This window comes from Triticum aestivum, chromosome 5A (genome assembly GCF_018294505.1).
Source record: "Triticum aestivum cultivar Chinese Spring chromosome 5A, IWGSC CS RefSeq v2.1, whole genome shotgun sequence".
Classification (NCBI taxonomy): Eukaryota; Viridiplantae; Streptophyta; class Magnoliopsida; order Poales; family Poaceae; genus Triticum; species Triticum aestivum.
In genome coordinates this window covers 703285727-703297370 of record NC_057806.1, presented here as the reverse complement: position 1 = coordinate 703297370, position 11644 = coordinate 703285727, and the positions used below count along the sequence as shown (strand labels likewise).

General features: G+C 42.7%; 1 protein-coding gene and 1 non-coding gene across 2 annotated transcripts; both read left to right on the top strand.

Annotated features, from left to right (window-relative positions):
• Positions 1-550: 550 nt before the first annotated feature.
• On the top strand, positions 551-1941 carry LOC123101842 (protein RICE FLOWERING LOCUS T 1-like). Its single transcript, XM_044523111.1, has 4 exons — positions 551-751; positions 956-1017; positions 1151-1191; positions 1697-1941. The coding sequence occupies exons 1-4, from the start codon at positions 551-553 to the stop codon at positions 1939-1941; spliced, it is 549 nt and encodes a 182-aa protein (XP_044379046.1).
• Positions 1942-4987: 3046 nt separating this feature from the next.
• TRNAS-GCU (transfer RNA serine (anticodon GCU)) lies at positions 4988-5069 on the top strand. The gene has a single exon. It is a non-coding gene; the product is annotated as a tRNA-Ser (tRNA).
• The last annotated feature ends 6575 nt before the right edge of the window (positions 5070-11644 follow it).

Genomic DNA, 11644 nt, shown 5'->3' with positions numbered 1-11644 from the left:
GGTTATTTATTGGTTGTGAGATGGGGTTAGAAAATAACATTCATACTAAGCATGCATATAAAAATAATATATAGGAGTACTAATTAGCTACTAGACATAAATGCAATGCGCTCTAAACTTTGTCTATTGTGGAAACGCACGTAAATTTAACTGTGTCTTCTAAACTGTGACGGAGGAAGTAACATGTTCTAGTCTTCCAGTGCACCCCCATAAAGCTCGGGATCTAATTAATCGGCGAATATCAAGGCCGTCTGTCATGTGTACAAGTACAAAGGTACTACTACTATCAAGGACGCCCCAGTCGCTTTCTTCCTGGAGATATTCTTTCTCATCACTTGGGATGGGTCATGACTTGAATGACTTGATAGTTCCAATGAGAACCCAAACATGTTACCTACAGTACGTCCAAATATGAAATATCAAGAGCCTGAGAGCCTCATCGCGAGCCATACAAGTAGTCGATGCATAGAAACAACAATTCTTCAGCCGGTCCGTGGAGAGCTAGGTCAACAGAATAGCGGAGAAAAAGAGGCGGTTGCCCTCGTCCAGCATGCATACGTCCGCAGTGGATCCCTTGGTTGTGGCTCAGGTTATACATGATGTGTTGGATCCGTTTACATCAACTGTCCCACTCAGCATAGGCTACAACAACAGGCTACTTCTGCGAGGTGCTGACCTGAGACCATCCGCAGTCGTAAGCAAGCCGCGAGTTGATGTTGGTGGCAATGACATGAGACTTCTCTACACCCTGGTAAACTTCTATCTGGACTACAGTGGGCAGTACACGCGACTTCTTCAGTTATCTAACCCTCCCACATCGTTTAGTAGTAGTATTGTTGTGAAGAATTTCTTAGAAACAAAAGGTATCGCAGGTGATTAATTTACTCTTAGCATACTCAAACATAATTACTACAGTATATGTTAACTTGTTTGGGTTTCTCTTTGACTCGAAAAGATGCTGGTCGATCCAGATGCCCCAAGCCCAAGCCACCCAACACTAAGGGAGTATTTGCACTGGTAAATTAATTAAATGCAACATGTTTATATTCTCGTCAATATGACTCCCTAGTCCCTACCCATTTGTTTTCTGCCCCACATTCTTTATATGTGTTTCCTATATAATTTTATCTCATTCTCCACTCCTATGTAGGATGGTGTCAGACATCCCTGGAACAACTGGTGTCAGCTTTGGTATGATGTTCTGCATAACAATTTGTGCCATTTGATTTTGCAGGTTTAGCTGAATTTGTGGAGGTGGAAAGTATCACTTGTTAAGTTCTTTGCCTCACATTCCCAAAAAAAAAATTGCCTCAAACTTGTTGCCTACCATAGAACTAACAGATAGGTCTATCACTTAAATCAGGTAAAAGTTATTTCAAAGTTGGGTCATCATTAACAATTGGAATCTTAATACTAGAAAAATAATAACTATCAATGCGTAAAATGACATGCATATTTCCAAAAGAAATCTTTAAGACAAGTCCATTGTACAGCCTACAACACAGGGATCTTATAACCGTGGTATACTTCAGAAACGCCTTTTCCTATCTTTCATTTATACTTGATTTATTTTTTTCACATGCACAAAACCGAACTTGCGCACTGAGTTATCATAATTCAACAATATAGATACGTGGAATTACTCTTTAAATTCTTGAGTGATTAATGACTAACTAATGACATGGTTCTCTTGCAGGCCAAGAGCTTGTGGTTTATGAAAGACCGGAGCCAAGATCTGGCATCCACCGGATGGTATTTGTGCTGTTCCAGCAACTAGGTAGGGGGACAGTTTTTGCGCCGGACATGCGGCACAACTTCAGCTGCAGGAACCTCGCACGCCACTACCACCTCAACATTGTGGCCGCTACATATTTCAACTGCCAAATGGAGGGTGGATGGGGCGGAAGAAGGTTTAGGCCAGAAAGTTCTCAAGGGGAGTAGATGCTACATAATACAAGAGTATAGGCCATTGTATGCCTGAACTGTAGTGTTGCATCACAATATGGGATGCTCTGTATCACCCAAAATTATATGCAGGGTATGTATCTTGAGTACATTATCTACAAAAAAACTATGTATCTTCAGCTACGAAGAGCATGAAGAATATACGTCGGTTATTATTTAATCATGCATAGTATTAGCAATGTTTGTTAATCTCAATTCACTGCTGATTCTAAGCACCTGCTCTGCATTTCAACAGGTTGTGCTGAATAAAATCAACACGGTCTAAATCATCAAAAATATTTTTCGACAGCGACCCCAAGATTTGTTTAGATGAAAGGAAGGCCTTATCGATGGATCGACCAACTTTGCATTGTAAGTCCCAGAAGTGGCAAGGTAATTAAACCCAAGGTAGGTCGAATATTTACATTATGCCTAGCTTATTCAAAGCAAAAAAGGGTTACTGGAGGAGCATACCAAAAAAACTTGCAGTATATTACAGAACAGCAATAGCAGTCACATCTCACAAACTTACAGCTGAAGAATCATCCGGAGGAAACTGATCACTGCTTCACAACGAACTCCCAGGATTCCAAGCTTTTGTGTCCGTTATATAAAATGCAAGTTGAGGAGTCTCAAACACTCACTGGTTGGTTGATCTCTGATACCCAGAGTGAGCACACAAGTGACCGATTGCCTGCAAAATTCAGATAACTTGGAATAACCAGAGCAAATAACTGGGGAATAACTGAAGAAACTCTCTGGCAATCATAAATTTTCTCCGGGGGTGCCAATCACAAATGCAACTCCTGATCGAACACACCTCAGTACCCACCGGCCACTCGTCGTCTCGCACTTAACAAAGTAGGAAATCGCGAGGAGGAGCAGAGGGGGTGGGCTCGATGAGGAGGTTGACGCGCTCGGGCGGTGTACGAGGCAGCGCCAGCAGTCGCCGCGCCACGGCGTAGGCTGACGGCTCCGACGACTATTTTCTTTCTCCCTTTCTAGTCTAGTAATAAAGATCGGCCAAGGGCCCTTCGCTGACGGCTCCGACGACGGTAGGGTGCGGATCAAAGGCCGCACGGCTGTGTGCGGCGCGGCGCGGAGGCCGGCCGTGAGGACGCTGAGGCGGGCGCGGATGGGCTCTGGCGGGAGCACACCTCCTCCGGCAACCGGTCTGCCGGGTATCAACGGACCTCATCTGAATTCTGAAGCCATCAAGCCAAAAGGACTGACGAAGCAAACATTCCCTCCAGTTATCCAACGGCGGCCCGACGCTTCGCATCAACGGCCTGGATTCACACTCAATGCGAGCTTTCGCTCTCTCTCTCTCTCCTTCCAGAAAAAAACCCAAACTGAAAGAAGGAAAAGACAGCAAAGGACATCTTCGAATATGATAATTATTGTAGAAAAAAAATACTCCCTCCGGTCTCAAATAAAGTGTTTTTTATTTAGTAGAGGTTGCATTAGATCCCTCCTAAAAAAAGAGGTTGTATTAAAACAAAGACACTTATTCGAGATGAAGCAAATCGTAACTAGTAGTATTACAATGAGATACAAAACAACTATATTGTAAAAGAAAAGATACTCCCTACGTAGCTGATGAATTTTAAATGTTGATGCATCATTTACCGAGGGTGACTACGCAGGCTCATGTGGAGCTGTGATCCGTGATCATCGGGGAAGTTTTATAGCGACATGTACGGCAAGAGTGGAACATGTAGCTGGCGTGTTCACAGCAGAAGCAGCTGCCTTGCTTGAGGAGCGGAAGCTAGCAAGAAATACGGGATGCTCTAATCTGGTGATGAGATCGGATAACAACACGATGGTGGATGCTATAAAATGCAACAAATGGTATTCTATGGTGGCAACGCCAGTTCTTGATGATTGTCATAGTATTTTACTAGATTTCGGGAGGGTTAATATTGAGCAGTGTAGTAGAGAGACAAATTATGTAGCTCACTAGTGGTTGGGGCGCCACCCGGTGACGCCGCTTGAGAGAAAGTTATGTGCATGTTTTCATTTAAAAAATACATGTCGTCCTCACCTACATTTAGAAAAATATTTTTTAAAAATCCATCTCCATCTAAAAAAAGAAGTAAAAAATCACCAACGCAGCCTACCAGCGAGCGCCACTTTACTTAGCCCTCCATTTTTAAAAACTTATGGGGTCATCATCTCCATCTAAAAAGGAAACAAAATATCTTAAAACATTACTCACCTTCAACTAAAAATAATATCACAAAAGCTTTTTCATTGCGGTCAACCAGTTTGCGCCACGTGGCATAGCTAGTTGGCCGCCTTTCACGCCTAGCTTAATGGGTTTAATGAGTTGGCTAGATGGGGACGTGCAAATAACCCTTCTCTTTGGGTTGATGCCCCGCACGAGTTCATCTTTAAACTGTTAGCAGACAATGTAACTATTATTTGATTAATAAAGTGAGCCTTCCCGTAAAAAAAAATTTACTCCCTGCGTAACTAATTTAACATAACATGTTTTTTTGGAACCTCTTATATTAGCTTCCGGAGTTTACTCAGCATATAAGGTATGTTTATAGTCAAACTTCGTAAAGTTTGACCGACTTTATAAAAAAAATCAACAGTCACAATACGAAATCAATACAATTATATCCTCTATGAATTTAGTCTCCTTGCCTTCTGTGGCCGAAGGCCGGGCTAGGTAGGTTTAACTGTATGTGTCCTTTGTTCGGGATGGGCATCTCTTTTTCCCTCTACTCAGGACACCATACTTGTGTCTTCTTGCGATCGTGTAGTGCGTTGTACCCTCTGTGGTACTTTCTGTAATCTCTGCTATCAATAACAAGATACGCAAGCATTGCGTATTGGCCGGGAAAAAAAATCCAAAGGCTCTATTCATCTTTCCCCTCTAGACAATTCACTTCTCGCAAGTATTCCTTGAAACTCGAACCAGTCGATGTTCTTTCTCCCTTCACTTCCTTCTCGTCAGTGGTACGGTGGCATTTCCATCTCGATCATAGGTGTCTTTATAGCTAAGTACTGTCCAGCGATCTAGTAGTTATCAGCTGACACTTTGGCCGAGTGGTTAAGGCGTGTGCCTGCTAAGTACATGGGGTTTCCCCGCGAGAGTTCGAATCTCTCAGGTGTCGATTTCTTTTTCCCATATTTTTTCTGGGCGACAACGATACACGTGCCAGGTGCTAAAAAATAATTTTATTTTTTAATGCGCATCGACATATTTTAATTTTCCGCAAGAAAAAATCACTGTTCTGTTTTTGAATTTTTATTATTTTCCAATGAACACCGACAAATGTTTTAAATTTTCAGCAGGAAAAACATCGCTATTCTTTTTTGAATTTTATACTTTGTGCAGCTGCATTTGTGCTCGGGATTGGAGCAACACTTTCAGTCCTATTCAAAAAAAAACCACGTGGCACATGTGGTAAGCAACTCAAACTTGACGAAAGGTTGCTATTCTTTCCAACCCATGATCAACTTTCTACTAAATTTTTTAATGAATTTAATGATCACTTGCTATAGTTCCCTTAGAAAAGAAACTCGCTATAATGTCCCCCAGCCTACAAGAATCATTTTTGTGAAGCAGAGGTTGCTTACTACACATGCCACACTGTCCCCGTAAAAGAATCATCATGAGGAAATGCACCACACATGAATTATTAAAAAACCTAAGGGGTTCAATCATACAAAACAAACAAACAAAGAGAGAAAGAAACAAAAAGATCGGATTCTAATCCTTCAAAATTTATAGAAAATCATTCGAATCAAGAAGCTCTGTTTGAACCATAGCAAGCATCTAGTATTGCATTATCTGCCTACACTACAATATTGATTTCATATAGTCGAGAAAAAATCCGCTCGAAGTGTTTTAGTGGAAAGCCAAGGCAAGGAGCTGGCCCTGACGCTTGGGCCTTACAATTGCACTATGAAACCCAACTTCGAAAGTCCATCATGCGGGCCTATGTCAGTGCATCCCACAGATTTGTGAGAACTAGTGTTAGGACATCGGTGACCATTGGAGGTGAGTGTTTCCTGCATGAAAAGAGTGGCGCCAAGGACAACAAGAGTAAGAGCTAGAAAGATGACAGCGAAAAAGGCAGAAGCGACAAAGGGCCCAAACTACAAAAGTGACGGGGTGGCAGATGCTACTCCAACGACTTGGTTTTCGATCACTAGTAGAAAAAGGGTCAAACGTGAAGCACATTAGTCCCCTCTTCTCTCTGTTCTTTTCCCTCTTCCTCTCAAGCTCATCACACATTTTGCCCAAAATTTGTCAAGATTTGAAGGCCCCCATTCATTCAAATGATCACAAAGGTTAGCAACTTTGTCCTTTCATCTCTCATTGCTAGATTAGCTCGTGCAATGCTTTATATAGTGATTGATTTTTGAGTTTAGTAATTTGGGAGGAATTATATATATGTGCTAGTATTTGATTTATATGCAATTTGAGGTCAAAAATAACACTTAGTTTGCATATGTAGGTGTGGTTTACTTAGTACCTTCTAAATCTCCGTCGTAACCACCGTCGATCGCTCGCAACGTCCCGTCGCCGGCACCACCTTGTGGTGAGCCTCTTGTTCATGAAGTTTTATATAAAAAATTGATGTTTGTGTGATTTGGATATATAGTTACTCGTATAATTATCTTACCCATACGTTGTTTGTTATACATAGTGCCATGGTTTTGATATCCGTCCCCGTCGGCCCTCGTCCGGGTTATGATTCGGATGTGGTATATTCTCTTTTAAAACTATTCATTGCATTTCGTGTTTATGACAAATTATGCCCATCAAGATGACATAGATATTTGTACGTAGGAGGTAGTTGAACCAGAAATTCCAACCGACCCTATTGTCGAGAGGTTAAATTTAGTTGAAAGAGAAAACGAGGATTTGAAGGGAAAATTGAAAAGAATTGAGGGGAAGAAGATGGAATTGGAGTTGCATGTTGTCGATGTCGTCGATGATCACAAGATTAAGATGGAGAAAATGCGCTTGAAGATTAGAAAGATTAGAAAATATGCCATTCATAGTGAGGCTTGGTATCATTATGTTGTTGGATCAATTGTTACCTTAGTTGCGATCTTGATCGCATTTGTTGTTGCATTTAAATTCTTTAGCTAGAGAGTTATTTGTTTGTTGCATTTAAGTGTTGTATGATCTTTATGTATGAACTTTATGTATTGTATTAATTTGGTGTTTTCGGTGCTGTGTATTGAAGATGAGCCGGCAATGGATGTACGATGCTCGATGATGTCCCGAGTTCATTAATGGCGTGCGTACTTTTCTGCTTGCGGCTGAGGCAAACAGGCGGGCGGATGGTTTTATGCCTTGTCCATGTGCTAGTTGTAAGAATGGTCACAATTACTCTACGTCAAGAACCATTCACGTCCACCTGTTTGAGTCTGGTTTCATGCCCCACTATAATGTTTGGACCAAGCATGGAGAAAGAGGGGTTATGATGGAAGACAATGAAGAAGAATAGGACGGCGACAGCTATCCTGGCCATGGGTTCCCTGAATACGATGATACAATAATGAGGGAAGAAGCTGAGCCGGTAATGCGGGAAGAAGCTGAAGAAGAGGCATCGGATGAGCCCGTTAATGATCTAGGTCAGGCCATTGCCGATGCAAAGAGAAACTGCGCAAGTGATTTGGAGAAGAAGAAGTTGCAGCGCATGTTAGAGGATCACAAAAAATTGTTGTACCCGAATTGCGTAGGTGACAAGAAAAAGCTGAGCACCACACTGGAATTGCTACAATGGAAGGCTGAGAATGGTGTATCTGACAAGGGATTTGGAAAGTTGTTGGTAATGATAAAGAATATGCTTCCAAAGGACAACGAATTGCCCGAGAGTATGTACGAAGCAAAGAAGGCTGTCTGCCCTCTAGGGTTAGAGGTGCAGAAGATACATGCATGCCCTAATGATTGCATCCTCTACCACGGTGAGTACGAGGATTTGAACGCTTGCCCGGTATGCGGTGCATTGCGCTATAAGATCAGCCGCGATGACCCTGGTGATGTCGAGGGCGAGCGCCCCAGGAAGAAGATTCCTGCCAAGGTGATGTGGTATGCTCCTATAATACCACGGTTGAAACGTTTGTTCCAAAACAAAGAGCATGCCAAGGCGATGCGATGGAACAGAGAAGACCGTAAGAAAGACGGAAAGTTGAGAGTACCCGCCGACGGGTCGCAGTGGAGAAAAATCGAAAGAAAGTACGGGAAGGAGTTTGTAGATGACGCAAGGAACGTATGGTTTGGTCTAAGCGCAGATGGCATTAATCCTTTTGGGGAGCAGAGTAGCAACCATAGCACCTGGCCTGTGACTCTATGTTTGTATAACCTTCCTCCTTGGTTGTGCATGAAGCGAAAGTTCATTATGATGCCAGTGCTCATCCAAGGCCCTAAGAAATCCAGCAACGACATTGATGTGTACCTAAGGCCATTAGTTGAAGAACTCTTACAACTGTGGAATGGAATAGGTGTACGTGCGTGGGATGAGCGCATGGGGGAAGAATTTGACCTAAAGGCGTTGTTGTTCGTGACCATCAATGATTGGTCTGCTCTCAGTAACCTTTCAGGACAGACAAACAAGGGATACCACGCATGCACGCACTGTTTGGACGATACCAATAGTATATATTTGGCTAATTGTAAGAAGAATGTGTACCTGGGACATCGTCGATTTCTTCCGAGCAGGCATCCCGTAAGAAAGAAAGGCAAGCATTTCAAAGGTGAGGCGGATCACCGGACGAAGCCTCGCCACCGTACTGGTGCTGATGTACATGATATGGTCAAGAATTTGAAGGTGGTCTTTGGAAAGGGTCCTGGTGGACAACCTGTTCCGAATGACGCTGACGGGCGCGCACCCATGTGGAAGAAGAAATCTATATTTTGGGATCTGCCCTATTGGAAAGACCTAGAGGTCCGCTCCGCAATCGACGTGATGCACATGACTAAGAATCTTTGTGTGAACCTGCTTGGCTTCTTGGACGTGTATGGGAAGACAAAAGATACACCTGAGGCACGGGAGGACCAGCAACGTATGCACGGAAAAGACGGCATACATCAGGGTCATGCAAGCTACGCTCTTACCAAAGAAGAGAAGGAAATATTCTTTGAACGCCTGCTCAGTACTAAGGTACCGTCTGGCTTCTTGTCGAATATAAGGGGAATAATAAACATGGCAGAGAAAAAGTTCCAGAACCTAAAGTCTCATGACTGCCACGTGATTATGACGCAACTGCTTCCGGTTGCATTGAGGGGGCTTCTACCGGAAAACGTTCAATTAGCCATTGTGAAGCTATGTGCATTCCTCAATGCAATCTCTCAGAAGATAATCGATCCAGAAATCATACCAAGGTTAGAGAATTATTTGGTGCAATGTCTTGTCAGTTTCGAGTTGGTGTTCCCACCATCCTTCTTCAACATCATGACGCACGTCCTAGTTCAGCTATGTGAAGAGATTAACGTTTTGGGTCCTGTATTTCTACACAATATGTTCCCCTTTGATAGGTTCATGGGAGTCTTAAAGAAATATGTTCATAACCGTGCTAGGCCAGAAGGAAGCATCTCCAAGGGCCATGAAAATGAGGAGGTCATTGAGTTTTGTATTGACTTTATTCCTGACCTTAAGCCGATTGGTATTCCTGAATCGCGGCATAAGGGCAGACTGGATGGAAAAGGCACGCTAGGAGGGGAACAAATAATATGTATGGACGGACATTCTCTCACTAAAGCACACTACACAGTTCTATAGAATTCCGCCTTGGTGGCTCCATATATGGATGAACACAATAATTTGCTACGCTCCAAACACCCAGAGCGGTCTGATGACTGGATTACACATGAACAAACCAGGAGTTTCGCCAGCTGGTTGCAGACACGTACCATGCATGACGCCTCTATTGAAGATGACCTGTACTTGCTGTCCCAGTTACCATCTTCGAATATAATGACTTTCAAAGGGTACGAGATATATGGTAATACATTTTACACGATCGCCCAAGATAAGAAGAGCACCAACCAAAACAGTGGTGTCCGCTTTGATGCAGAAACCAAGACGGGAAAGGAAACATATTATGGTTATATACAGGACATATGGGAACTTGACTATCGACGTGGTTTGAAGGTCCCTTTGTTTCGGTGCAAATGGGTCAATATGACACGAGGCGGGGTAACGGAAGACCCGCAGTACGGAATGACAACAGTGGATCTCAACAATCTTGCGTATGCAGACAAACCATTCGTCCTAGCCAATGATATGGTACAGATTTTCTATGTGAAGAACATGTCTACCAAGCCGAGAAAAAGAAAAGATAAGGAAGCGAATGCATCGTACGATGAGCCAAAGCGGCACATCGTTCTTTCTGGGAAGAGAAACATCGTGGGAGTGGATGACAAGACATGTCAGGAGATTATGAAAAGTTTGATGAAATTGCTCCATTCACAGTGAATATTGACCCGAGCATCCAGTTAAATGATGAAGATTTTCCATGGCTACGGCGCAAAGGGACACACGCGAAGAAAAAGTTTCACACCCAAAGATCTGGGATGTGATCAGCTTCACTATCATCACTTTCTTCTGTGTTTCACACCCAGGAGGGAATCTCTGTAATAGTTAGGGTAGCTAGTTATGTGTTTTGGCATTTGAAACGCGAAGAAACTTTATGTGCAAGCAAATTCTTTCATGCATTTATTGATTTTTTCCAGCTAAATGACCCTGAAATTGAAAAGCATTTCAAATGAACTCAGAAAAGGTTGAAAGTTGGCATGGTATCATAATTTCACCCACATAGCATGTGCAAAAAAGTAGAGAAGGTTACCGCAAAAACTGGATGCACTTCGTGTATAAAATGGACAATCTCTTTCGAAGTATCAGGGTTTTGGACGAAAACTCATCCGTTACAAAGGCATTTCATTTTTTAAATAACCTAAGCATTACCAAATTGAATATAATGATAAAACACACTAATATTAAACATAAGAAAAAAGAATCACTGAAAAATCTATTTTCAAAGTTAAGTTATTCACAAACTAGTGATTCACACAAATTTCAAATAATTCAAAATTTAAACTATTCAAATTTATAAACTACCGGTACTAACAGAAAGTTTGTAATTTTTTGTACCTAAAGCAAAAATATTCACAAAAAAAACTCTAAATACAGCAAAAAAACAACTCTAAAATAAATAAAACAAAAATAAATAGAGCAAAAAAATAAGAAAAAAAGCCCACCTACTGGGCCACAGCGGCCTGCATACGACTAGAAACCCAAATTCTAGTTGGGCCAGGATGCAGGCCCGCTAGCCCAGTAGGCCCAACAGGGCATCGCAGAAGAGGTAGACCCAGAAGGCCTGCTTAAGAGAGGAGGTCGAGACAGCAGCGACGGCGGGGCTTATAAGCAGGTGCGAGTGCCCCTCGGCTAGCGAGGTGGGACTAAACTTTTGCGCCCCTTGCCTGGCAGCACACACCCTTTAGTACCGGGTCGTGGCTCCAACCGGTACTAAAGGGGGGGTCTTTAGTACCAGTTGGAGCCACCACCCGGTACTAAAGGGGTGCCGTTCCCGCCGCTTGGCCTGGCCAAAACAGACCTTTAGTACCGGTTGGTGGCTCCAACCGGTACTAAAGGTTGTTCTATATAAGAAAACACTTCAAAAAAATTGTCAGTTTTCTCATCTCTTCCTGCTTCTTTCTCCTCTGCCCCGT